The sequence below is a fragment of the Halichoeres trimaculatus genome, unplaced genomic scaffold, assembly GCF_033239565.1.
Source record: "Halichoeres trimaculatus isolate MK-OKI-2021-1 unplaced genomic scaffold, fHalTri1.1 fHalTri1_scaffold_21, whole genome shotgun sequence".
Taxonomy (NCBI): Eukaryota; Metazoa; Chordata; class Actinopteri; order Labriformes; family Labridae; genus Halichoeres; species Halichoeres trimaculatus.
The window spans coordinates 22,700,521-22,727,154 of NW_027437199.1; the positions used below are offsets into that span (position 1 = coordinate 22,700,521).

Here is a 26,634-nt window from a genome sequence, read left to right on the forward strand (position 1 = left end):
AGCATTATTGTGGTCCAGGTTCACAGTGCATGTCAGAACAAGCATGCAAATATCACAGTTTCACAAGTATTACCACGTCTGCTAAAACTACAGTGTTTTAACTGCTAATTCACCATGTAAAGCCAAGTTGCTCAGCAGAGCAGAGTCCCTGCATCCAGCACTCAGTCAGTCGGCTCTTGGTGGGTGTATCCCTCGGTGGCGGTTGTGTGACTAACTGACATCACAGAGGAGGAGCTGCTTTATCAGATTACTCCAATAAAAAGAAAGAATCCTCGTGTCATCACGACGTATGAAATCTCGCGGCCATCTCGCAATGGCCTATTTTCAGAGGCATCAAATCTCGAGCTAGGATATTAGATAAAATATTTCCACCTATAAGGCGTGTGCTCAGACGCCTGATCTGCAGATTTTCAGACAAGATCCTTGTTACTGTTCGTCTGTGTTCCATTGTTCAGGTTAAAACTGCTCTCAGCTTCCCAAAAATGAATCCAAAAGATGCCAGTTTGTGCTGACATGATGTACACAACATGAAATCCTGTCTCTGTGCAAAGGTGTGACAACATGACTGTGTGCTCAGCCTTGTATGACTCTTTGGCAAAGACTATGTGTTAGTCAGGGCAAACCGTCAGCATGCAGCCACAAAAAAGAAGCTTTCACTCACATCTGGCACCTCGCTTCAGGAGGGGCTGAATTGATTCTAACACGTTAGCACGACTTGTTTCTAGGTTAGTATGTGGTTCAAACGCTGAAAGACTAAGAGATAAAATGTCCCTGTCTGACTCCAGATAACAGGATAATCCAGCGCTCTGCTCAGGTTTCTGTTTGTTTGTAATGTCTCTGTTTGTGGGTTGTTGCTGCACTGCATGCTAAAAGCAGACGTGTCAAAAATGAAGAGGTTCTGTGTTTTCCAAATCACACAATCACACACTCGAAAGCCAAGAAGGCACGACTGAACTGGACCATCTGTAAAGGCAGCGAATCAGACGGAGAGTGAGTGTTCTCCATCCATTACTCTCCTAAACAGACACCCAGGGCTGAAGAGTCCATCTGCTTACAGTAGAGACTTTAAAGTGGAAAGGAGGGAGACTTTCTCCCGCTCTAGTTTTCCCGTGTCAGATTTTCCTTCCTGAAGTTCGCAGCAGAGGACGGTTTTCTTTCTCTTTTTTTACAGGCACCTTGTTTTAGGTTTGGTCCATCACTTTGGCACACAGAGAGGCTCCAAATACTGAGGACTCTACAAGCTTTGGCAACTGTTGGTGTGAATAAGACAGTGAGTGTGTGTTCAGGCGAGTGTGTGTTCACCTGTGCAGGGTCCAGCGGGTTGGGGAAGATGGCGCTAACCGGCCTCTCTCGTGGAGACAGACAGGCGTTCTCTCTGGAATGTTTGTGTTTCTCTGCCATCTGCGGTGAACCTGGAGCGGAGTGTGTGAGGCATTAGAGACGTAACGCACTCAGACACACACACACACGGGAGAGCATGTGCGACAAATAAAGGACCAAATAGCAGCGAGGTGTTAGACTATTACCAACAAATACTGGCAATCTGGGATGACCGATCCCTCTCCCTGCCTCTCTGCTGCGCTCTCACACAACATGATAAATGGCCTGCTTCTTCCAACACACACACAAACACACACATCTTCTCACACCCTTACCTCCTCGGTGTGACTGGATGATCGCAGCAGACAAAGAGCACGTGTAACACACACTTAGAGATAAAGAAAAAGGCCCGCACAGGCTTAAATATCATCTGCTGTTAGTCTCTGCAAAGATCTCGATCCATTAGCCCGGAAGATTCCACTTGGAAGGCGATCACATGAGTATGAGATACCCATCACTGGCTCTCATTCAGATAACACACTTGCAATAATTCTCCCAAGGCTTTATGGGTAGACAGAGGCCACTTTTATAAGGGCGCCGCCTTCTGCCAGCAGCCTGCCAAAGGGGAGTGTATACGCTGCCATAAACGTCTTCATATATTCTTGCTTTTTTATGATGTGGCTCAGGTCTGAAGACAGAGAGGAGGAGGTGTTAGACGCTCAGACACTCAGAGGAGGAGGGATATTCATCTCCATGTTTCCTTCAGCTCATTCTGTATTCTTCTTTTCCTCCTCCTCCTCCTCCGTGTGTCTCTAGCTGTAGTCTGACCTCGCTAACCTCACCCAGCAGGATTCAGAGAACACCTTGTCACTAAAAAGGTCGCAGGTTTGGCCCCGTGTCGGGTGTCCTGCTGCGGCCCTGTCTGCTTCATTTTGGATTGAAATATCAGCTCGGAGCCGACAGCGTGGAGCTCTGTAAAATGAGTCTCTATGAAGGAGTGCAGGGCTCACCTCTGGCACTGGATGGGGCAGAACTGGTGACGTTGGGCGAGGCAGAGTGGTTGGAGCTGAGGCTCGAGGTAGACGGGCTGGGCTGCATGTGAGACGACAACAACAACTACATCACCATTTAGAAAAACAGCCTTCATGCACATGAGTTAGTTTCACACAAACCAGCTTCAGGAGAGAGGTGTGAGTCCAGAGATGCTGTGGAGAGTCCTGCGTCACTCTGATGTCATTAGTTTCTGTCTAACTAAAGAAAAAAAACATAATCTAGTGACGATATCTATTTTTGATGCCTCGGCTGAGAGACTTCAAAGTGTCATGAATCAGCGAGGGGCTGCAGACGATGCTTTTTGCTTTTGTGCTCAGTCCGAGGACTGTACGTCTGACAGGCAGCTTCATTTAAAGGAGCAGTACCACATATCAGGAGGTACTCAGGTCTGTTTTTATGTCTGTGCTGTAAACATGACGCCATGGCCTGAAGCAGAGTGTCTAACATCTGTCAGCCTAACATAGATCTTGTAGGTTTTATTGCTAATAAATCAAAGTGTAAAAAAAACCCACTTTGGGTAAATAATAAGGATAATAACTCATATTTACATCTTTAAGAAAATGTGCTTTGATGGACAAAACATGGAAGAAAACTGAACAATCAAAAGGAAGAGAGGAGTCTAGAAAGTTTTAACAACAACAAAACACAATTAAACTAATTAAGGAGAATAAGTGCAAATCAAGCAGAGTGCTGTGATGACAGACGGATTTGCAGCAGTAGAGCAATGATTCATTGTTACTGTGATAGAAAGCAGTAAGAGTCAATAAATAAAGTTTTAAGGAAGAACAGAAAGACTGTATAAAATGACTTTAACATCAGCTCAAAGCGACACAGCTTTGTGTGGACACTGAGCGTTCAGCTCCTCTGTCTTATTAGAGGATTTCATAAACTGTTTACAGACTCTTTAACAGACCTGAGCAGCTCGAGGCGGCAGCTGATACGGTCACAGAGATCAGAGGTCAGTAGCAGCACCACTTCATTTGATGCTCTATTAGAGTTTGTTCTGACTTGTGGAACAGGGTCTGTATACACATTCAGCCATTAAACAAACAGGACCATTAGTCCTAACGTTCTGTTATGGAACGGCCTGTTTGGCTGCAGCATTAGCTCCATGCACAACTGCTAAAAATTACCCCATTAAACAAATTCGAACTTCGCATGTCCACCACTTATAAACAGCAATACACTTGGTGAGCAGTAACAGTGTGACTGAGAGAAGATCAAGAAAAACATTTTTAGCCAGAGAAATTGAGATTTTATAACAAGAACACATGAACAGCTGTTATCAGTGAGCCAATCAGGTAAACAAAGAGAAAGAGAAAGTTTGGCGATCTTGGACAGAGTAAATGAGTGTGGTGTTTCCAAGCACACAGTAGAAGACCTCAATAACAAAATCAGTAATATAAAAGCTGCTTTGTGAAACAAGCACTGCAGCAGTGCCCCAGGACCTCGATGAATAACTCATAAGTAAGGATTAAACAACTTAGAAGTGTGCGTTAGACCGTTCTAAGGCACGACGTGGAGTTGGAACACCACCACGCGCAGCGGAGTGGTGTTACTCTGCGGACTTTTTTTCTCTAAGAATTATGGGATTAAATTCAGAATTCAAGGTCCGGTTTCTGACTTAAATTTTCATATCCTGAGGAAAGGAAGTTTGAAGTGTGACTTTTTCCCAGATAGAAAAAGAAGACCATAACAATATTTTCATTTTTTAATGGTTTGCCCTTATTATTTAAACTGGACTCTTCTTCTGTAGCATGACATATTCTGCAACAGACATCTTAACAGAGGATAGGAGCTTAAGGTAGTCACCAGAAATTGTTTAAAAGAAAACTGTTTTGCAGTTAAAACCAGATTCAGACCCATCAGACCAGGTTTTATGTACAGGATACATCTTCAAGCTCAGTTTTTTTTTTAAGAGTAAATGCAAACTGTATTGAGTGTAGTGTTTATAAGTACAGAAAGAACATGTCAACATTCCCAATAAGGATTAGACATCTGATGGACATGCAGGTCAAGTCTACATCATATCTGTTGGTCCAAGACCAATTCTAGACATCTACACAACGTTCAAAGTGGGTCCAATAACTGGACGACTAACCATGACCTCACTTGGACGTCAAGTAGACATCTACACAGGAGCCAGTGAGCCCACTGTGCAAAGAGACGTTGTAAGGACATCTTTCAACATCATTTTCTAATTTTAAACATTAGTTTTGAATCAAAGTTAAGTTGTTTCAATTTCCTGATTTCTTCTCTAAAATGGTGATGTGTTATCCTGTAGAGGTTAATTTTCCTGTAGCTTAGTTTGGCTCAGCAGCAGCTTTGAAGTGGAAACATATAACACCTTTGTCAGTATTTACAGTTGCCATCTGCTGCTGAGAAAATCAATTCTCCAGGAGTTAAAGTGTTAACTCTTTGGAGTGACTTGTGGTCTGTGATGAAACTGATCCTCAGTCAGTGGCTGGTGTTTGATCTAAAGAGTCAAAGCTATGAAGTCAAAGTAAAACATCCTGATGGGCTCAGTCAGATTCCCCGACAGCATCCTCTCCTTCCTGTTTTTGCTCCTCCAGGCCTGCCAGGTGCTGCAGACAGCTTGCCAGGAGTTTTCAGCAGCTTTCTGAATTGGCCCAATTGAGTTTAGATTACTGCCCAACTCCAGCAAGCTCCCTGGACGGTCGGCACAAAGCATTGTGTCTTTATTTGATATAATCAAGCCAATTTGCTTGGCTGGACCGAGCTCTGAGCAAGCAGAGGAGGGCAGAGAGTAAGACGTTTCACCACGGACGGGGACGGCTGCTGTGAATCGCTGGTGTGCTCTGTATGAGTGTGAGGACGGACAGAGAGGAAGATTACCTGCATGTTGAAAACTTCATCCGAACTCTCGGACTGCCCTGTGATATTACTGACTTCATTGGAGGCCTGAGATGACAGGGAGGATGAGGAGTAGCGGTTCACTGCGGGGTAGCTGACGAGTCTGAGGGGGAGAGGAAAAACACAGAGAGATGATCGTGATGGCTCGGGTTGAAGAGAGGAAGGTGATTCTTTGTCTTTCTTTTGCTCTCAGGGGTTTCACTCACCAAAAGAATCCAGCGGGAGTCCGACAGAAGCAGAAAAAAAGACAAACGGGAATGGAAAATGTCAGATTTGGAGGAGATTATCAGTGCAGCAATCACAGCATTTCATCAAAAGAGGTAAAAGTTTGGAAGAAAGGTTAGATAACAACACAAAAGGGTTAAAAAGGAGACTTTAAGAAAAACGACATGAAATAGATGTAACCCGGTTTCATAAATCTAAACTCAGTAAGTAAAACGCAAAATGTCACAAGGAGATTGAGGTGATGTGTGTGTGTGTTTGTGTGTGTCTTTCCGTGTGGCCGTGCCCCCTGGGAGCACACTGTGGAGGCAGAATGTCACAGGTAGACAGAGTGGCAGGGTCACTGAACACATCAAAACACACACACACCTTCACACACACAAACACACAGCCCGTCTGGTGGCCGCACAAAAATATCCCTGTGGGTGCCAGCCAGCCAGCCAGCCAGCCTCCTCCGCTTTCTGTATGCCCAGATGGAGCCACACGGGAGGGAAGAAGGAAAGGAAGGAGGAGGAGAGCAGAAGCAAAGAGCGTGGTGTTCGAGGTGAGGTGGGGACATGAGACGCTAAAAAAAGAGGAGGGGAGATGAAGGGAGAGGCCCGCAGTGAAGGGCACAGCATCCAGAGAAAGCAAATGAGGATGAGACAGCACAAGTCTCAGAGTGGAGGAACGGAGCTTTTTGGGCACTTTTCACATTTTTAATCAAATGTTAAGAAAGAGGAAGACATGAGAGATGATTACCTCCGCCTGGTAACCCCTCTGCCGGCGTCAGGGCTGATGATGTTTGGCACCGAGTTCCTGCACGTTCGCGGGCTCCCGTTGGTGAAGTGCACTGGGCTTGCGCGCACATAAGCAGGAAACTCCTGGGGTTTTAAATTGGAGGAGAGGTAGTGTGCATGATTAAACGCTTCTCAGTGCCAGCAGGAGGCGCGTAAATAAAATGCACACAAATGCAGATGAAGGAAGCGTGTTCAATGAGGCATGGCTTTTCTCTTCCACGGGCCAACGGGGGTCATTCAGTGGGAAGTCTAAACACAGCGGTGGGTTTGTGTTGTCTCAGAGTGAGACGTACGAGGGGGGGCTTGATAATTTAGAAAAACCATTAACAGGAGATTGCTTCTGCCATAGATGCAAATTAACTTCTGTTTAACTTTACGTTTCAATCGCTCACTGATTCACAAATACGTCCCCCACCGGAACTCATGGTCCAGGTACCTGTATGCCCAGACTGGACTTCATCAGGTGGAACTGGTCCACCAGCTTCTTGTGCAGAGGCCTCATGTCCTGAGGGACGAACTTCTCATGCACAGCGAGGCCGTACTCTAGGATGTGAGCCTGCAGAGACAAGAAGAAGAAGAAGAAGAAGAAGAAGAAGAAGAAGAAGGAGAAGGAGAAGGAGAAGAAGAAGAAGAAGAAGAAGAAGAAGGAGAAGAAGAAGAAGAAGAAGAAGAAGAAGAAGAAGAAGAAGAAGAAGAAGAAGAAGAAGAAGAAGAAGAAGAAGGAGAAGGAGAAGGAGAAGAAGAAGAAGAAGAAGAAGAAGAAGAAGAAGAAGAAGAAGAAGAAGAAGAAGAAGTAGAAGAAAAAGAAAAAGAAGAAGTGGAAAAGGAAGAAGAAGAAGAAACTGAATCAAAGAGACAGATTTTACTCCCCTAACGTCCTCTGTGCACACTGCAATGTCATTTATATTCAAATACTGATCTACAAGCTCGTCTGTTTAATGATATTTATCCCAGCTCAAATAAATGATATGTTTTGTTTAGCATTCAATAACTGAAACAGCAAGACACATTAAATAATGCCTTTTATCAGGGTAATGAATTTAATCATTGCAGTAAAACTAAGAGAGGCAGACCAGTGAACAGTCTGGAGGGCATGTTTGATAAAATATTGGTTCCAATGTGTTTGATGGTCGATAAATAAAAACAATCTGCAGAAGACAAAGGCTGAAAATTAGATTTCCCTGCATCTGTAAACATCTCCATGTGTATTCACATTTTACAAACCACAGAAATGTGGGGTGTTTAATGCATCCTGTCAAGTCAAGTACAGTTTTTCTCAGTCGCTTTGGTTCATTTCTCAGATCAGAATTAAAATTCTCAAAACTATTTGTACAGTCTTCACATCATGGTGTCACTTGTGCTCATCAAAAAAGCAGTTTCTAATTTCTTTGAACAAGGTGCAAGTTCTTCAGGACATCCATCCAAATGATTCTGTACAATTCTCTTCTGTTTCCTGCATTATCAAATGCTTGTGTCATGTTGATCATAATGGATTAGCACAGGTCTCTGTTGAACAGTCTCGCCCCTAGGGGTGGGCGGTACACTGGTTTCATCCCTGTCACAGGTCTAATATGTCGCCACACAATGAATTTTGCAATACTACTGCGGTAAAGTATTGTTTCATGTAATTTAGTCCAAGTAGTGGTTAGACTGTATGTGACATTTATTCCTCCTGAGGCAGTGAAAGGTCACTTTTTTGCCTACCGATCTACCGATGTTGCAAGTCAAAGTCCCGGGCTGTTATTCTGTCCCAGTTCGCCACTGGTTCTCATCTTTCTCATTTGTGCTGCCTGACTTTGATTGCAATTTTTGGCACAAACCTGGGGAGTGGGTGGGCTTTATAAGGAGTGTCTCCTCATTGGCTGACTAGTTTTTGGGTGACACCCGTTGCCTAGGATGTTGTTCTGTGCAGTGGGTGACACCATTCGGATAGTCTGAGTGATGGTAAACCAGCGGTTTAAAATAAAAAAAGTTCAGGATTCTTTTCTAAAATAGAATAGAATTTTATTTGTCATTGCAACAAGTGCAACAAAGTTGCAAATTCTCAATTTTCAATTCTTGAATCCATATATTAAATTTAATATATATTCAGTAATGAATTATAAAAAAGTTAATAACAAAACATTCAGTGCCTGAGTTTTGTGGCTGAGTGGGTTTGAGTTTACCTCAAGCTGAAGACACGCACTTTGGGGTTAAAGCTTCACAAGAAACACAAAATAATTCTTAGGGTTTCAGGAGAGCATTTATCTGTTTTTTGGGGATCGGGCCCTAAAAATAACAGGCTCCAGGTACAGTTTCTAAACACGCTGCGCTCAGGGCTTAATAACAAGATGTTTCACTGGGTCTGAATGTGAAAGTTGATTAAACAGAGGACGAAAATGTTGTTAGCCTTACAGTTGGTTTATCTGTTGCCCATGTTAAAGATCTTTAAGGTACAAAGAGCTCTGGTAAATGAAAAAGAAAAATGGAAAAATATTTTCTTTGGTTTTGCTGTTCATTAATTAATTTGTTTGTTTTTGTTTATCTTTGCAGGAAATGGTAAGGAAAGGATAAATAGTGCAGATGTGTCATCTCTGCTTTTTTTAGGCTTTATTCTGTCCCTCTGGTGACCCTGTAGTATCTTTACATGATTTACAGATCATAAAGATCCTGATTTTACTCTTGCTAGTGTTTTGAAAAACTCTTATTTCAGCCTCTGTCTGAAACACTTTGTTTAAGGTGCTGTCTCTTTAAGGCTCCCTGCTCCACAAACCCCCTTTGCTGTAATTGGTTTCTGTGGGTAAAGTGGAAAGCAGGAAGCCCCCTCTTTAAGACTTGCTCCTGCCACTCCTGACACGGACATTCCTGCAGCTCAGCTTTGTTTGATGGCGTGTCAGGCGATCACCTCAATAGATAATGTAGATATACTGATTTAAAGATACATTTTCAGGTCTACACTCGGGCTAAAAGTGTCCCTTTCTTTACAAACCTGTTCGAACATGAGCTCCCTCAGTCGCCCGATCTTCTCTCCGTCCTCGGGGTGATTCATCATGTAGTCCTTCACGAAAAAGGCCTGCGAGGAGGCAAAATGCAGAACATCTGTTACACACACACCAGGAGTTTGAAGCAGTTGGCTTTCTGCACTGCGGTGTTACCTGAATCCCCCGCTGGGCTGACACAGTGAATTAGTGTCCACGTGCTTTTTGTTGAATCCCTTAAAATAACACTCAGGAACAAACTGAGATGATAACCAAACTCAGGGACCCAACATCCCGCACAAGCTGAGAGTAATACGACCGGCCGGGACATTAATATCAAGTTCAGGGACCAGAACAAAAGTGCACAGCGGATAAAAATAGGAAAAATACTCAGACAGATGGATGTGAGTGGAATCAGAGGAGCGAGTTCCCTTTGATTAAAGGGCCAATCAGATTCTTTTTAAAGCCTATATATTCAAGCTGCTGCTGTGTGTTACAGATCATGTCTCTTTAAAACATCATACCTCCAGATTAGAGCTCACAAAGCGCCAACTTTCCTTCAGTAACGCCACTCAAAAGACAAACATCACATGCAAAACTGCCCCCGTCAGCTCTGAAAGGTGAAAACCGTTTCTCTTGTCACATCCGTATATTTAATGTCAGATCTGCGCCGTTTACAACGCCATCAACACTTGTGATGTGTCTGCAGATTATAGCAAATCCTTTTCAATCAGCCTCAGAGTACACAAAGACGGCGAGCCCATGAAAAGCCTTACGCGTAATCTGTTTTCAAATCTGCCACAGAGGGAAACACGCACCAAACACCAAAAATCGAGAAAGGTAAAGGGGGATTTCACACAAAAAAGAGACTCAGCAGGGTTCCCCTCTGAAGGACTCAGCTGTTTATCTCCAAAGAGACAGAAACAGACACAGCAACTCACGCTCGATGCAGCTTCAAACATCAATCTCTCTGATGTGATTATGACACGGATCCGTGATAAAAACACAAATATGATTGTTCCAGACGAACATCCTCAGATCAGGAGAGCACAAGATATCCTTCCCCCGAAAAAATAAAACTGTGTTTAATTCTATTCCCATTCTCAAGCTCTGAAAGTCACTTTTTTATGCAAGAGTGCAAAGAGTCATTAAAATTTCTTTAAGCATGGAATTCCAACCTTCTGGAAAAATATCAAAAGTAATCAATAATCTTCTTGGAATGATGGAATTTCCCCATCATGCAGCAGGGAATTAGACTCGCCATGGAGAAGCTCAGTTAATCATTAAAAAAAGTCCAATTAGAGATGGAGCGGCGAGGGGGAGGGGGGCATAAATCAGACAGCATTCCTCCTCGAGGGTTCACGCTAAAGCAATAAATCTGAATATTAATAATGACAATTCCTCCTTCATTTGGAGCCGAGCAAAACGCCACAGCTGTCGACTGGGATTTTGCTGGAAATTAATAGATTTATGGCGCCTTCTCCCCGGCGGGATGGATGACGTAAAGTGTAGATGTACATGTGTTGGTGAGGTTGACTCCTGAAGGAAATCTGTGGTGCGGGGCAAAATTACAAGAACTCACATCCAGCACTGGTGGATGGTTAGCAGGTTGTTAGTAGAGTATGGAAGCAAATAAGGGACATAAATATTCGAATTTTAACGGCCACTTAATGTAAATACATAAAAAAACACTTAATTCATGGCACTGAATTATTTTGATGTGAAAACCATGCACGTGATTTTATTTGTCCTGAATTCACATTTTTAAAAATTCAAATCTAAAAAAAAAAAAAACACTCATTAAAAATTCAAGTTTCGTAACTCAATAACAACAACAACAAAAAAAAACAGGTAGCTAAATTCAGTTTTTTAAATCCAGTTGTAGATTCAACTCACCAAATTTAGATTCAAATTTCAAGTTGAAAAATTCAGATTGCAAAATCTGGGCAACCCAGGACAGAAAAGGCAATATACCATTCTGACATGAAAATAAGAAAGACTGCTTTTATTTCTGTATCAATACAGTTTTCAGCACAAGATCTGTGTTCAAATGTAGTTCTGATGACAGCTCTGGTAATGGGCATGCCTTCGTAACAACTTCACATTCTCAATAAATTCACACACCCTTCCATCAACACCTTGATTGATTATAACGACCCTGTTTTACATTATTTTCAACGCAAAATGTCTCTTTTTTGTGTCCTGTAGCCTAGATGTTGTGATCTGACATTTGAATTTGAATTTTCGAATCTGAATTTTGATGAGTTGGATATAGAACTAGATTTGACAAATTGAATTTGAGTGACCAGAATCGTTTTATTGTTAAGTTATGAAACCTGAATTTTTAAAAAGTACATTTTTTTGGATTGGATTTTTTTTTCACGATTCTTTATTATTATTATTATTATTATTATTATTATTATTATTATTATTATTATTATTATTATTATTATTATTATTATTATTATTATTATCATTATTATTATTATTATTACTATTATTTTTGAGGTCCATACAATAGATAAAAATGCTTCTCAATTATCCATCTGTCAATAAACTATAGTATTCAACAGCAAAATAATAATAATAATAATAACAAAAAATCCCACACTAGGTAAGCTGTAAAAAAGCATGTAAGGATAAAAAAGGCATTCAGTGAAAAATTCATACAACCATTTTTTAAATACAGCAAAAGTAGAGCAGGAACTTTGGACATACAAAAACACACATAAACCTAAAAGACACTTAAAGCCCTCTTAAGAGGGAATATAAAATAAATCAAAAAAGGTACACAAAAGATCTACTTTAAACAAATGATGGTCTTATTGGATTGGATTTTTTTAAAAAATTTTTTAGTAGGTGAATTCAGGACAAATAAATCCAGAAACATGTTTTTTATAGCAAAAATATTCAATGCCATGAAATTAATGGTGTTTTTTTCAGTATTTAACATTCAGTGGCTGAATGCCTCGTTTGGTTCCAAGACTCAAAAAAATGAGAAAAAAAAATAGAGATTGTTTTTTAAAACTCCTTTAGGCCATTCATCAGCTGATCAAAAGTTCAACCTTCAAAAGACAAAATCTGCACATTTAGTTATTTACACTGACATGACCTCCTGATGACAAAAAGACTTTGTGTCTTTGAGCATGGCTCAGGGTTGTTGAGCTGCTGAGGGTGGACTCAGAAGACAGTTATGTCCACGCAGAGCGCTACCTGTGTCCTTCACAATATTAATAATCTGCAGGTGAATAACAAAGTGTCCCAGCTTCATGAATGCTTCAGTGAATGATCTTAAGAAAACTTTCAGCACAGTGTACAACAAACCTTCATTCTGTCATCTTTAGCTGACACAAACTCCAAACAGTGACTGTGTTTCCAGCTAGAAAACCCACATCTCTCCTCTCTCCATTGTTGTTTGTGTTTGTGTCGCTGACCGCTTGATTACATGTGAGCTGTCGTCATAAAGCCAGCATCACTGGTCATATAACTATGGATATGTGGAAAGGGGGAAACATGAAGAGAACATACAAACATACTGACAGTATAGAGGAGGTCAGCTCTGCTTCCTGGAGCTGAAAAACATTACCTATGCTTTCAGCGAAATAATGGCAGTAAAGGTAGAAAGCACTCGAGCGACCCTCGCCTCCTCGCCATACCTCCAACCTTAATAGTCCACTTCCACACAGAGGCACGCTCTCCTGCACAAACCCAATAAACCCTTACATGAATGCAGTGGCAGTGTATTCCCCTGCACACACACACACACACACACACGCACGCATGCACACACACGTGAGTACACACAAGCGCTCCTGTTGCTATGCGACACAGAGCGAGTCAGTGAGTCCATTCTGGTTGTTGAGGGTAAAACCATTTTTCTTGAGTACATTCGTAGACGTCGCTTAATTCTGTCGAGCCTTCAGCTAGTTATCCTGCAACTGTAAGAGGAGCTTTTAGATGCAGGAGATCCTCCTTCAATCTGTGTGTGTGTGTGTGTGTGTGTGTGTCAGAGCACCTCCAGCAGCTGCATAAACACTCCCCTCTCATTCATTCAGCCATTATTAGCCTCTATAATCTTCTCTCCCACTCCTCTATCTGCCAGTCTTTGACCCCCATCGCATTCATCCTTCCATCCTCTGACCCAACCCTCCATCCATTTACCCATTCCTTCATAACCTCTCCATTTCATTTTTCCTCTCCGTGCTCATCTATCCATCCAATCCATCCGTATTATCCGTCAAACCTTCACCCGGCCGTTCAGACATCCATCCATCTGTTCCTGCGCTCCTCCCTCTGCAAAACGCTCCCCTGTCCATACATCTCTCCCCCTGCTCTCACCCACCTTCATGCATCATTAGGAAATCTATATGTCATTGCTTCTCACTGCTGCCTGCACTGCTCCCTAAAAACCCGGCCTCCTTCCATCTATCGGTGCGTACCTCTTGGTAGCGGGCCAGCCCCCCGTTCACGGCGGCGTCGATGACCCCGTTGAGGCACATGGTGAGGGGGTTGATGTTCTGCATCTGCCGGCTCTGACACTGTGTGATCAATGTGCGGAGCTGCAGGTTCTTGTTCTCGATCACCTCGATGGCGTTCTCCAGCGGGCTCACCTCCACCTGGGACGGAGAGACAGAGAGAAATTAGGAGACTTTAAGGGGCCGTTTCTTCTGTGGCTCTGTGGGGAGCTCTTTAAAGTTTGAGCACTGGAAGTTGAAGTTAGGGGGTGGGAGGATGGAGTTTGAAGAAGCTAGAATTGCTCTGGGGTACAATGGGAGCAAAATAGAGTAAGAGGTGCACTATGGGACATGTAGTATCCTGCAGTTTTGGGGCTAGCACCCACTGGGGGCTAAAAAACTTTTTTTTACACTTGCAGGTTGCACAACTTTATTGAAGAAACAATCCAAACTCTAAAGCAGGGGCCTGCAACCTTTGCTTTCATAGAAGCCATTCTGCCTTAGCTCACCTGGATTAAAGTCATTCCAGAGCCACAAAATCGACTTTATCTTCACAATCAAAACTTTAAAGTGTAAAAAATTCGATGCGTTGTTAAAATTGAGGAAATGGTATTCTACACAAGAAGTTTTTATTTTTGCTATAAATTTATAAACTTGTATGTGATGTCTCATGTGGAAAGATCTGGAAAACTTTTTAAATGTTTCAAATTTGAAAGAACTTGCAAAGAAATGTAAAAAATGTGAAATTCCAAAAATGTGCAAGAATTACAATAGAAATTTAGAAAAAAATGCAGCAATTTTAAGATATTTTTGACTTTCAGAAAAATTGCAAACATTTCAAAAAATGTTAAAATGTCAAAAAACTTGCAAAAAAAACAAAAAAAAAATTAAAATATGCAAGAATTAAAACCTAAATGAAGAAAAATTTGCAGCAATTCCAAAAATTTCAAAAAAGAAATTAAATTCCAAGAAAATGCAAATAAAAAAAAAACTAAGGTTTAGCAAAAGTTTTAGGAACTTTCCCAATCTTCATTTTTGTGGTTTCAAAAATTTTAATTTTTTTTACAAAAATCATCAAAAAAAATCTGCTAATGTTTTTCTTTTTTAAATGGTTGTTTTTTTTTTTTGTAATTTTGAAAATGAGCGCACACTTTAAATTTAAAAAAGACTGCTGTCAAGCTGTATCACAATCACTGTATCACTGTGAACAAAATATTGATGTGTCATGTCATTTAGTGTCAGTGTCTTTAATCATTACTACCCTCTGTAAGAAAAATAAAAAAATCTTTATTTTAATAATATCTTTTTAAAGCTAAAAGGAGACCGCAGGCTGCAGACTGCAGGCTGTTCTGGAGGATTCTATTAATTTCCTGGTGTTGTAATTTTAATCATCTCCCACCAAAGACTCATTTTCAGCCGCTTTGTGGAAGCCGAAAAATGAGCTGCAGACATGATGCCTGTGTTCCCATCTTTTGAGTAAATATCGGCAGCTTGTTCACAAAACATGCCCAGCAGAGTGTTGGAAAATGCTAAATCTGTGATTAAATGTTCAATCTTATTTTTTAATTTGGAATATTGCTCCTTCTCTCCACTTAATGTGGCAAAATTGTACAAAAATGCACAGTTTTTTGTTCTTTTCTTTTTCTTTTTTTTTGTTGTAAAAAAATGCACTGTGGGAAGTGTGGTATCCTGCAGTTTTGCGGGGTGGGCACCCACTAGGGGCTAAAACAAAGCTGCTTTTTAGCACTTGCAGGTTGCACAACTTTATTGAAGAAAAAAATCCAAACTCTGGAGGACTCTTTTTATTTCTTTATTCAGTGTTTTAATTTTAATTGTCTACCACCAAAGACTAATTTTCAGCCACTTTGTGGAAGCAGAAAAATGAGCCGCAAAAATGATGACTGTGTTCCCATCTTTTAAGTAAATATCTGCAGCTTGTTCACAAAACATGCCCAGCAGAGTGTTGGAAAATGCTAAATCTGTGATTAAATGTTCAATTTTATTTTTGAATTTGGAATATTGCTCCTTCTCTCCACTAAATGTGGCAAAAATGTACAAAACATGCACAGTATTTTTTGTAAAACACTGAAATAATTAGTATTTTGGTTCCAACTCGAAGATGCACAAAGAGGATTCTTCTCCTCCCCTCTCCTTTCTTCCTCCCCTGCTCAAAGCTTAATCCTCCTCCTAATGGAGCTTTTGCCAGGTCTGTGTTTTATACGCTATTGCGCTGCAAAGCCATAGCAGAATAACAGTGGGTTTTAAAATCCACAATTTCACACCACACTCAGCAGCCATGTGCTGAAGAATATGTGCTTTGACTAAAGATGACAGACTCTGTGTTGTGTTTTGCATATGCTGGACAAACAGCATTTGAATTCCTCCCACTCAACGAGGAGATCCAACAATGGGAGGTTTAGAGGAGGTTTATGTGAAAGCAATGGACTCAAATATGACAGCAATCTGTTAAATTTGTCCAATTCATCTTTTTAAAATTGATCATCAAAGCTATTTGATGTTTAGCACGACTTCAAAGGAAACAAAATGCATCGAAACACCCTGAAGCCATGACCCAGGTCTGTGTTGTTCCCAGTAATGACCCAGATCAATACTTTGGTATTGGATTGCAGGACTAAATTGCAACCTGTGAAATAAAAGTGTATTACAGTGTTCCTCATGAGGCAGGAGTGTGAGAGGTTGTGAGTGTGTGCATGTGTGTGTGTGCTGCAGGTACGTCTTCATGCTTATTTCATCAGTCACACTCACCAGCTCTCTCTTCTCCACTTCAAACCAGCGGGAGATGCCTGGAAGACTCTGCACCAAAGTCAGGGTTGTCCTCTCCACCCACAGGCTCTGCACGAACAAACATCAATCCGTGAGTGTTTGCTGATTGCTGAACACACTTTAAAAAAATCCATAGCTGCTTCTGCCGGATGCACGTATACACTTCATCTCTAACAGATGGTGCACAATTTAATTAACGCATCATGGCTTTGGATGAAAACACGACGAGTGCACCTACTGCCAAAGCAGCCACTTGTAGGTGTAGGTCAGATGTCATTTCTTATATCTGCGATCATCATTCATGTTCCAGCACTTACCATGTCAGCTGGTGAGCTTGTCAATATGCCAACATCCCACAAGGTCACACTGACAGCACATAAAGTGTGGAAACTCCAGCATTCACTGGAGGTTATTAACATAATAGATTCAGAGAGCAGTGAAGCGCCCACAGCTATGCTAGCGCTGGAAATAAAATTAAAACTGCTTTTTTTGAGAGTGTGTGTGTGTGTGTTACATTTTAATTTTGATTGTTCAAGGGAAATAAAACTTTACTCAACGTTCTGTGAAAGTTAGTCACTTAAAATTCCTATTTTTTGATTTTAAAATAAATCTTTTTAATTATTTTGTTTGTTTTAAGATTTGTGCTACATGCTACATGCTAGCCTGTCAACTCAGAAAGTTACATCTTCAGACTTTTCACCTTGATAAAGACATGTTTCATTACCCAGCAGGCCATGTGAGGATCAAACATACCCAAACAACATAGTTTAATTTATTTCAAGCTCACTTTAGAGCTGATAGTCTTGCTCAAGGACACTCCAGCAGAGCAGATGAGTCCTGACATGCATTATCGATCTGGTGTCCTTAGGTTGAAGCGGGGTCTTCCGACACACTACAAAACCTCGCTGCCCTTTATTGATTTCCTGCTCTTTAAGGCAGAGAAAAACCCACCTGAACAGCTCTTTGAAAAAAAAAAACATGTATTACAGTTTAAGAGCAGGAAGCTGAAAAGAAAGATCTGAGGAAAATGAAAGTCTTGACCTTTGTGAGAGCTATTTTTTACCCAGTAGATGGGAACTTTGTTGAATTTTGGAGCAGCTTTCTCTCTGACTTTATTATGACTGATCACATCACATCCTGGCTGCCCCGTCCCTTCGTCACCGTGCACAGGTTTATCATCCAGAGAACTCCCACCTGAAGCCAGAGACACTCAGCTCAGATGGAAATGAGGGGGATCAGGGCCAGATTTGTCCAGATAGGTTTGATGGAGCCGTGATGAATGGATGGCATGGATAATGTGTGTGTACTACATCTTGAATCTGAATATTTATGAACTGAGTCTATCCGGTGTGTGTGTGCGTGTTTGGAGTGTGTACTAGAGTTGTCACGGTATTAAAAATATGACACAAACATATCATTGTGTAGTAATGAGCAGGTAAAATAATCAAATAACCCTGCCAGACTCCATCAGTGCATAGTTTCAGCCCAAATTGCGTGATGAGACGCTAAAAAAGCTCACTTTTATCATGAATACTTTAAAAATCTATCTGTGGTATTTAAAGGTGGAGTCTGCAGGATTTTCTTTAAAAATCAAAACGTCAACTCTTACAGGATTAATCCTGTTAAATCTTCCCCTCTGGGCCTCTATCCATGTGTGTCAGTGTCTGTGTCTGCCTCAACCCCCTCCTCTGCCTGGATGTTGATGTCCTGGTTGTATTGGGATGTTTTTAGGCAGGAAGTAAGCGTGGTTACATCAGGAGGAGCGATCCTGAGCGGCTACGATAGTGGACGTAGCACAGAGGAAGAAAAACAACCAAAGTGACATGAAATGCCAAACAGATAAAGCTTATTCCTTGGTTCAACTTTCACTCGCTTTCAGGAACTTGGAGAGCAGCACGAGACAAAGACTGACGATGCAACCACATATCACTTATTTGAACTGTGTCAACACCACGCAGCTCCGTGACTCAGGACTGCATTGTCTCAAGTTTGATTGTCTCAAAGTAACTGACACTCATTTGGATTTTGTGTTAGGGCACGTCGTTTGAATCTGTCACACTTGCTCTCTCAGCTTTTTGTGGAGGTGAGGACGCTAAAAGGTGAGGTGCTTCGTCATGTTCGTAGTGTTTCCTCTCTTGGTCTGTGTGTGTCGGTACCAAACCTTACAGACAGGTTTTGAAACTTCTATTGGTTTATGAAGCTGGCCTGACTGTCAGCTTCATAAGTGAAGTAATGTCTAATTTCGCTCCGTGCACTGGCTTTTTCCACAAGTGGCAACTGGTTCACAAGTGAAGGCTGGAACTTGAAGCCATGTCTTTAGCCACGTTTACATGCAGACTTTTTTCTCATTCGTATTATAATCATTCCGATTGAAGCTATCAGGTGAACTGTTTACATGTCAAGTGATCTATTCTGATCTGGTGTTTACATGTGCCATATTTTTCGTGGACTTATTTAAATAGTTCAGTATTTCTTGTTTTCCTACCGTCTAAGCGTGCGACAATGTCTAGTTCTTTGAGAGTTTGTATCAAAAACAAACTTTCCGACGCAGACCAGTGCTGTGTGCTCTGTTTGGAAGCCGCCATGTTTCCATGTGAGTAAACGTCATACGTCACTGCTTGTTTACGTCAGGACAGAGCATGCGCAGACAGAACCCAGCCTGACAACTTTCCGATTCACCGTTTACATGACAGGATTTTGCTTTTAATCGGAATGGGAAAAGGATAATTCTACCCCTGTGCATCGGAATAAAATTCCATTCGGATTCGGCCTGTTTATTCGGAATGAGGTGTTTATATGGAGCATTTTCATTCCATTTGAGCTTCTAACCCGATTCTATTCAGAATATTTGGCTCCATGTAAACGTGGCTTTTGACTCATCAGTATATTTGCATGCAGCTCAGGAATAAGACTGTGATCTGGTCAGCACCAGATCTGGTAATTAACTCATTCACTGCCACTGATGTCAATAGATGTCCGTTTGATGACAACTGTTTACTGCATCTATCAAAGTGGAATATGTTTTTTCAGCAAGGGGAGGCAGTGTCTGGAAGAATTTGTTAATTTATATCAGGCTCATAATCTACTGTGGGTGAGAGAGTTGAGCTCTTTGGATGAGAGATCATGATGAATATGAGGAGAGGATGTGAGATGACGGGGCATAGCGAGATGCGGCAAGTCAGAAAAGTTCAGGCAGCTCACGCTCCAACTGAGGATGTGTCGTGGTAGTTCAGAGAGAAAGAGCGGTACAGTTGTGAGAAAAGACGACGGTGATCATGGAGAGGATCAAAGGATGGATGGCCCTAAATGAGTGTGATCTAAAAAAGTATGTTTTCTATGATTTTTTTTTCTTTTTTTAAAAATCAAAAACAGGAAGTAACAGATAAAAGAAGAGAGTCGACTCTTCTTAGGTAGTTTTGGTGTTTACATAGTCAGAGAAAATATTATTTGGGTCTTGAAAATCGTTCAAGATGCTCTGAAAATGGCTGGCAGCTAACGTGTTAAGATGCACATAAACAGCTTAGCCTGACCGAAAACAGACTGAGCATAGCTCAGTCGACAGACTTCAATAACAATGACTTGCTGTCTGCCTTCACAACAACACACGCTCCGCCCACTTCAGAGCAGAGAGGAACCAGCTGCAGACCCACAACTTTCCAAACAGTAAGTCTGTGACATGAAGAATAAAGAGTTCTGATAGTTAAAAACTAGGGCTGTCATTTTAATGCGTTAATTAGATTAATTAATTACATCGCAAATTAACGTGTTGTCAAAATTAACACAGATTAATCTGGATCCCAAACCCACGGGGGATCACGCACCTATTTGATTTACAAACCGTCTGTCCTATTCAAAAGCAGTAAAAACGTGGTGTTCTCGTCATATTATCAAATTTCCGACGGTCCATGAATGTACACACTTGACACTTGACGTGAGCAACATGCTTTAAACCAGGGGAAAAGAGTGATTTTTGTCAGACTGCCATCCACATCCCGTTAATTCACATGTGTTTTTGAAATTCTGCAGAAAATCAACCGTTTGCTCTGGCTCAATTCTGTAAAAAACAGACAATTCTACACCTTTTACTGCTTTATACAAACTCTGAATGATCGATATATGTTCTGTATTTAAATCTAAAGAATTCTTAGAAAATGTCCTTCCATCTACCTTGCGTCATGTTTCAGCTTGGGGCTGCTCTGCACCAATGGGCAACAGTTTGTGTGTTCAGAGCATGTAAAACTGAAAATACTTCACTTTTCTTTGATCCAAGACTTGAATAAAGTGTTTTGTTCCTCACAGCTTTTGGCCTTTGGCACTGGTTCTCCTGACCTCATAGAAGTATAGAAGTTCATATTGCAGTGAAAATGAGTCCACAGTAAGTAAAAATGTGACTGAAGCAAAAAAAAACTGCCTGAAAATCAAATCAGCTTATCTTAGGTGCAGGACTGTGTAGATTTTGTAAAGGTAGAACCACAACGCTTTTTTCATGTGTTCCTTAAGCATCAGGGTACCTAAAAATGTGTTGTATATATCCCCACCTTATTTTGATTTTTTTTAATGTCTTTTAATGTAATTTTAATGTCCTGGAATTCAAAATCTTTGTTTTGGGACCTTAAGCAGATATGAGATTAAAATGAGATTAATTAGATTAATTAATTACAAATCCTGTAATTAATTAGATTAATTTTTTTAATCGCCTGACAGCACTACTTAAAACATGTGGTGTTCACTTTTTGAAAACAGGATATGGAGATACTTTCTCAGTGTCAGTATATCAGAATCAATTAGTGATACAGAGATCAGGATGAATTCAACGACGCACACCTTCCACATGATGAAGCTGTTACTCTGTGGTTTACTGGAATAACCGTAAATAAATAATCCAAAATATGCACAGATGAATGCAGATTTTTTATAAATAAACACAGGCTGTCTTCTCTGTGTGTGTTGGTGTTTTGTAATTCACTCCTTTTCTCCTCCCGTACCTTGAACTCGTTCTCCTTGTCCTTGGTGCCCTTGTGAAACGGCCGGTCGTATCTGAACCTCCAGATGTGATTGAACTTGTAGAAGCTTTTGATGTTGTCAGGCACTCCGTCTCTCTGCAGCACATCCTGGCTCTCTGGGATGGGTGTTACAGCGTAGATCTGCAGGTCTGGAAGCACCGGAAGTTAAGGAAAGAGCACGACAGAGAGACAGAGGAGAGACAAGAGAAAGCACTAAAACAGAGAGGAGATCCTCTCTGACCTGGAAGAACAGGAGAAACCAACAAGGCTGGTTTGAGGTTTGCTGCTTTTCCTGGCGTCCTTTTGATAAACCACACTCATCAAATGAAGGATACACAACAAGATGCTAGGGTGACACTAACCCTACACAACAAGATAACAAACGGTTGCAAAAGCAGCAGTTTCTCTACGTCTTATCGGAGTACCAGTCTTTCACCTCCTCATACTACTCACTACTCGAACACATTCTGAAAACAACACACACACACTTCCTCTCATGCACAATCAATGCACTCCAACCACAAAAGAAGAGCACAGAGGCAGAGAGAAAACAGAAAGTCTTTCATCAGAAAACAACAAAACAGGACTTGTCACAGTGAGCCCAGGAGGAGGAGGAGGAGGATAAAGAAGCGTTCTCACTCACTTCCCTTCCTCAGCTTCATCAGCATTCACACAGCTACTGTACACGCATTCATATGCATGAATGTTTGCATCATGGAAACACAGATGGGTGAGGACGGCTCCATTGATTAGCGATACGAGGGAATAACACAGGAAGTGCGGTAATTTAGTCAGACCGTTGCCGCCCCTGTCATGCTGGAGAGCGCTCATCATATCACATGAAAGAGGATTCAGATCACATTCCCACCAACAACAGCGGAGACATTAGGATGAATTTGCAGCCAGAAGGAGAGACTTTGAGTCCCAGGAGCTTCTGTGGAGCATCGTGTTTCCTCTGAGGTCTGAGGTACTGTGGAGACGAGGTGGTAACGTCTGCTGATGTATGAAAAGAAACCCCTCTCCTGAATCACTGCATCTATCGTTTATGATTCAGCTAAGGCTTCTGTTTTCATCTCAGGTAATCCTCCCTGTGTTTGAGGGAGAGAGACCAGACCCAATGATTTTAAGGAGTGAAAGCCAATCTTCCAAAAAGCGTTGTAGTAATTAAAGTTCTGGTGAGGAATGTTTGATTTGCATCGATGTTGGCGCCCCCTGTGGACGAAGCAGAAGGCCTGTGCTAATAATGCTCCAAAACTTGTTGTGCAGTTTCTGGAATTTACAACTGAAAAACTCACTTTTAATTATATTTGAGATCATCAGAGCCAAAACTGATTATTTCAAAATGCTAGTTGTCAGTTTCCGTGGAAAGTTTCTTTGCCGACACTATCGCACTTCACAGCCGTTCACAGCTGTTCATCTGCTTTTGATCGATTACATCCATCAACCATCGTTTGATCTGTTCCTGCCCCTCCCTCTACATTGACAATGTGGTGACCAATGAGTGTAAAAGTGTTGGGCATTCCACATTCAACTTTTTATACATTTTGAGTGCACCAGCTGAGAAATTAAAGGGCACTGCATCTTTCCATACTATTAGTGTCAACACACATATGCACTTAAAATAGTAAGAGCAGGTGCAGAGGTACAAATTTGGGACATAGCATAGGAGTCTTTGTCCTAGAAAACACTACCAATTCTGGCCACAGGTGTCACTGTGCTCACTACCAGGCTTTAAAGAGCCTTTGATGAGAAGTTTTTCTCTGGAAAATGATGAAAAAGGAAGAGGGTCTGGCTTCAGACCTCACCTCTCATGCCCCTATCCTGCAGAACTAAACCTCTACCATCAGGCGGAAAATAAGATGAATAATTTTAAAATAAAATCTCTTTCCAATCCTGGTTTATTATTGATAAATTTTGCAAAGCTTATGTTGCTAGATCTCGAATTCCATTTTAGGGTGCAAACCCTTGATGAGGAGGGGCTTCACACTGCTCTCTGTGAGAAAGAAGCCATTGTTAATGGTCAACCAATCACCAAGGCCTCGCCCGATCATAATGATCTTGAAGCTTCAACCCCCAATCATCTCTTGCTGTTGAAAACCACCCCTTCCCTGCCACCAGGGGAATTCCAAAGCAGTGACACCTATGCTCGTCGACGCTGGAGGCAGGTTCAGTACATGTCCCACTTGTTTTGGAAGCGATGGACCAAGGAGTATCTACCACAGTTGCAGGAACGTCAGAAGTGGACCAGCACCAAACACAACTTTGTGGTTGTGGATATTGTACTTATTGTGGATGAGACAGCACCGCGTAACTCATGGATTATGGGAAAAGTTATCCAAATCTTTCCAGACAGAAGGGGGTTTGTGCCACGTTTGCTGGTCAAGACCAAGGCCAGCTCTTTGGAAAGGCGCATAACCAAAGTCTGTCGTCTGCAGGAAGCGGAAGCCTGATTCCTACGTCAGGTCATTCCTAGGACAGTTTGACTAACTCTGTTGACGTACAAAATAACATGGTCAAGATTACTCCAGGAAGATGTGTGTTTGAACTTCTTGACCAGACTAGACTTGACTTGGATTCCAGGGAGAAGAACAAGCAGCAGATGTATGTTTAAAAACAAAATCAGGAAGTCACTTTCAGTTTAGCATTTCAGTATTTTTCAGTGTAAAATGTATTTAAAAAAAGAAATGAACAAAAAGCAATTGCTGATGAAGCTTAAATGAAAACAAATAAAAGCTAAAGCATGATTATTATTTCATCATTCTTTATTCTAAGCAAATTAGGATTAAAAATAGCATGTTAATATGGTGTTTTAAACTTTTCTACAGAGTAGTTACTTAATGTTTTCTCTCTGTTTCTGGTCCAACCATAATAACTTGCAACATTTTCAGGACTGACAGCAGAGGACGAGGTCTGCAGTCAGTCTCTCTTGTGTAAAAACAGCTGATTTTAGGGGCTGCATGGTCACATTTATCACCTTATCTGACGCCTACCCTGCAGCATCAGTTTCAAACATTAAAAATAACTCAGCTCATCTTTGTCCTCACGGTGCTGTTTGCTTTTGGAGCTTATGTAGAGGCATCGATATGAACTGCAGTCTGATTCATGACCAGCTAAAAAGTCCAGAGTTAAGCTGCTTCAGGCCCTCCTGACAGAAAGAGATTCAACCTGAGGTTCTGGTTCAGTTAGAAAGTACTACATCCAGATCCTGGAGTTAAACAAAAGCTTTGATTCCTGCTGAACTAACCCAGCGAGCACGTCTTTTTCCCGCCTGTCGAAAAATTGTTCAAATATTGAATAAAAATTTCTAATACTGTGCAGAATTTCAAGCTTTTTGCACAATTTATGGATAAAACTACAGCTCCACAGATGATGGTCGACATTTTTATCATCTTACCGACTTTTGTCTTTTTACAGCAAGTAAGAGGACACTTTTATTAACTTCATACCTTTCTTTGAGTTTCAATATATGGGAATGCAACATCATAAGCATGTATGAGTTCCTGTAAATGTGCTCAAGAACAAGGAGACAAAGTAGAGGAAGAAGGAGGTACGGTGTGAGAAAGTGTGTTCCTCATTACAGGAAGTTGCTTATGTGCTCTGTGTTGTTGTTTTCCTCACACGGATTGATCAGGATGGATGATCTCCACCCGCCTCAATGAATTTTGCATCAATCCAAAGGATACACTGAGCCTCGGCCTGGTATATGGTCTGGTCTGGCTGGTTGACGTGCTGCATGGCGATGGCGTGGGGGAACTCGTTCAGCATCCGCTGCTGGAAAGCCTCCAGCCTCTCGTAGTCATGGCCACGGCACACAAACTCCTTATTCTGCATGGAGAACAGAAGGACTGTGGAGTTAGTTTGACATCTAGTGGCTGCACGCTGTAACTGCAGCCTGCACCGCAAAGCCTCACCAAGGACAGCGCCTGTTACATCATTAAATGGCATTGAATAAGAGTTACTGAATGTCACCTCACAAAGGAGGAGCCTTATGTAAGGAAAGTTAATTCTTCCTGCAGGTTCATTTCTTCCTTTAGAGGTTACATTCGCCATTAATATTCATGACACAGAGGAGGGGTGCAGATTTCCTTACCCGCAGGAAGAAAGGGAACTTCTTCCCGTAGAAACCCACGCGGAAGAATTCAGGTTCTAGTCGCTGCTGGTCCATGATCTTATCGTAAAGAGACGCTTCCATCATCTGCAAACAGAAATTGATTATGTGCAAAAAAACAAACTGATGTTAGTGTGAACTAGAGAGGGATTTGGTGCAGAAGCTGAGCAGGTTTTTTGGAGGATGCATGATTAAAATGAGGTCACAGCTTTGTTTCTTCCCTCATTTTCTTGGAAGGAATAAAAAAAGAAGCCTCTGCATTCATGTGGAACTCACCCTCATCTTGCTCAGGTTTCTGTAGTCGTAGTATGACTCGTACTGGTCAGCCAGCTCTCTGCACAGAATGATGCCGTTCTCCCAGCACTGAAAGACAGAACACAGCCTGCTCCATCATCATCATTAACCCTGAGCCTGTGGGAAGCTGGAGGAATGACGCTCAACAGCCTAAATAAATTAAAGTGATTAAAAGCTCTGCAGTGATGCTGCTGAACTGCCCTCTGCCCACTGGGTGGCACTGGTGAGTCAATAATCTGAAGACCCTCTAACAGGCAGGTACACACAGCACTCCAGCCATCTCGCTAATTAAATGAAAAGCTTGCCTTTCCTGCTGCCTTCAAGTCCCCGCGCGGCAGCGCTGGCAGATGGCAAAGCTCATGAATGTGAAGGAAAATTGGACGATGAGTAACGAGCAGAGCCGTTTTAATGATTCCGTGGAGCTATCTTTTTCTCCGGTGATGCTGAAGTTTTATTTTAGAGAGTGTGTGTGTATGTGAGTGTGTATGTGTGTGTGTGTGTGTGTGTGAGAGAGAGAGTATTTGGAGGGTTTCCATGATGCCACTTTTCAGTGAAAGTGCAGAACGAGGGCATTGGTAGTTAGGATAAGAAGGTGAAATCAGCAGAGAGGAATGCAGAGACAAAGCTTCATCCAGGATGAGAAATGACGTGTCAAACGTCTGATCCCAGCCGAAGCTTTAATCCAGACGAGGTCACGCTTCACCTGTCCAACTCTCTGCCACCATCTGATCTGTTTCTGAGCTGATACAGATCCTGCTTTAACTACAGCTGCCAGCGTTTCATCTG

At 41.7% G+C, this 26,634-nt stretch overlaps 1 protein-coding gene across 11 annotated transcripts in view; it reads right to left on the reverse strand.

Annotated features, from left to right (window-relative positions):
• The window catches only part of dock4b (dedicator of cytokinesis 4b), a 200,803-nt gene that overhangs the window by 17,426 nt on the left and 156,743 nt on the right, over positions 1-26,634 (reverse strand). For 5 of the 11 annotated variants that reach the window (XM_074697796.1, XM_074697802.1, XM_074697801.1 and 2 more), the window contains 12 exons: positions 25,831-25,917; positions 25,537-25,641; positions 25,130-25,271; positions 21,429-21,595; positions 16,426-16,512; positions 13,645-13,821; positions 9,217-9,300; positions 6,685-6,804; positions 6,211-6,332; positions 5,230-5,350; positions 2,331-2,436; positions 1,303-1,412 (listed from right to left, as the gene is read on the reverse strand). In XM_074697796.1, coding sequence (XP_074553897.1) covers positions 1,303-1,412; positions 2,331-2,436; positions 5,230-5,350; positions 6,211-6,332; positions 6,685-6,804; positions 9,217-9,300; positions 13,645-13,821; positions 16,426-16,512; positions 21,429-21,595; positions 25,130-25,271; positions 25,537-25,641; positions 25,831-25,917 — 1,428 coding nt within the window. The remainder of the gene's footprint in view (positions 1-1,302; positions 1,413-2,330; positions 2,437-5,229; positions 5,351-6,210; positions 6,333-6,684; positions 6,805-9,216; positions 9,301-13,644; positions 13,822-16,425; positions 16,513-21,428; positions 21,596-25,129; positions 25,272-25,536; positions 25,642-25,830; positions 25,918-26,634) is intronic. The other 6 variants (XM_074697800.1, XM_074697795.1, XM_074697794.1 and 3 more) reach the window with 3 other exon arrangements.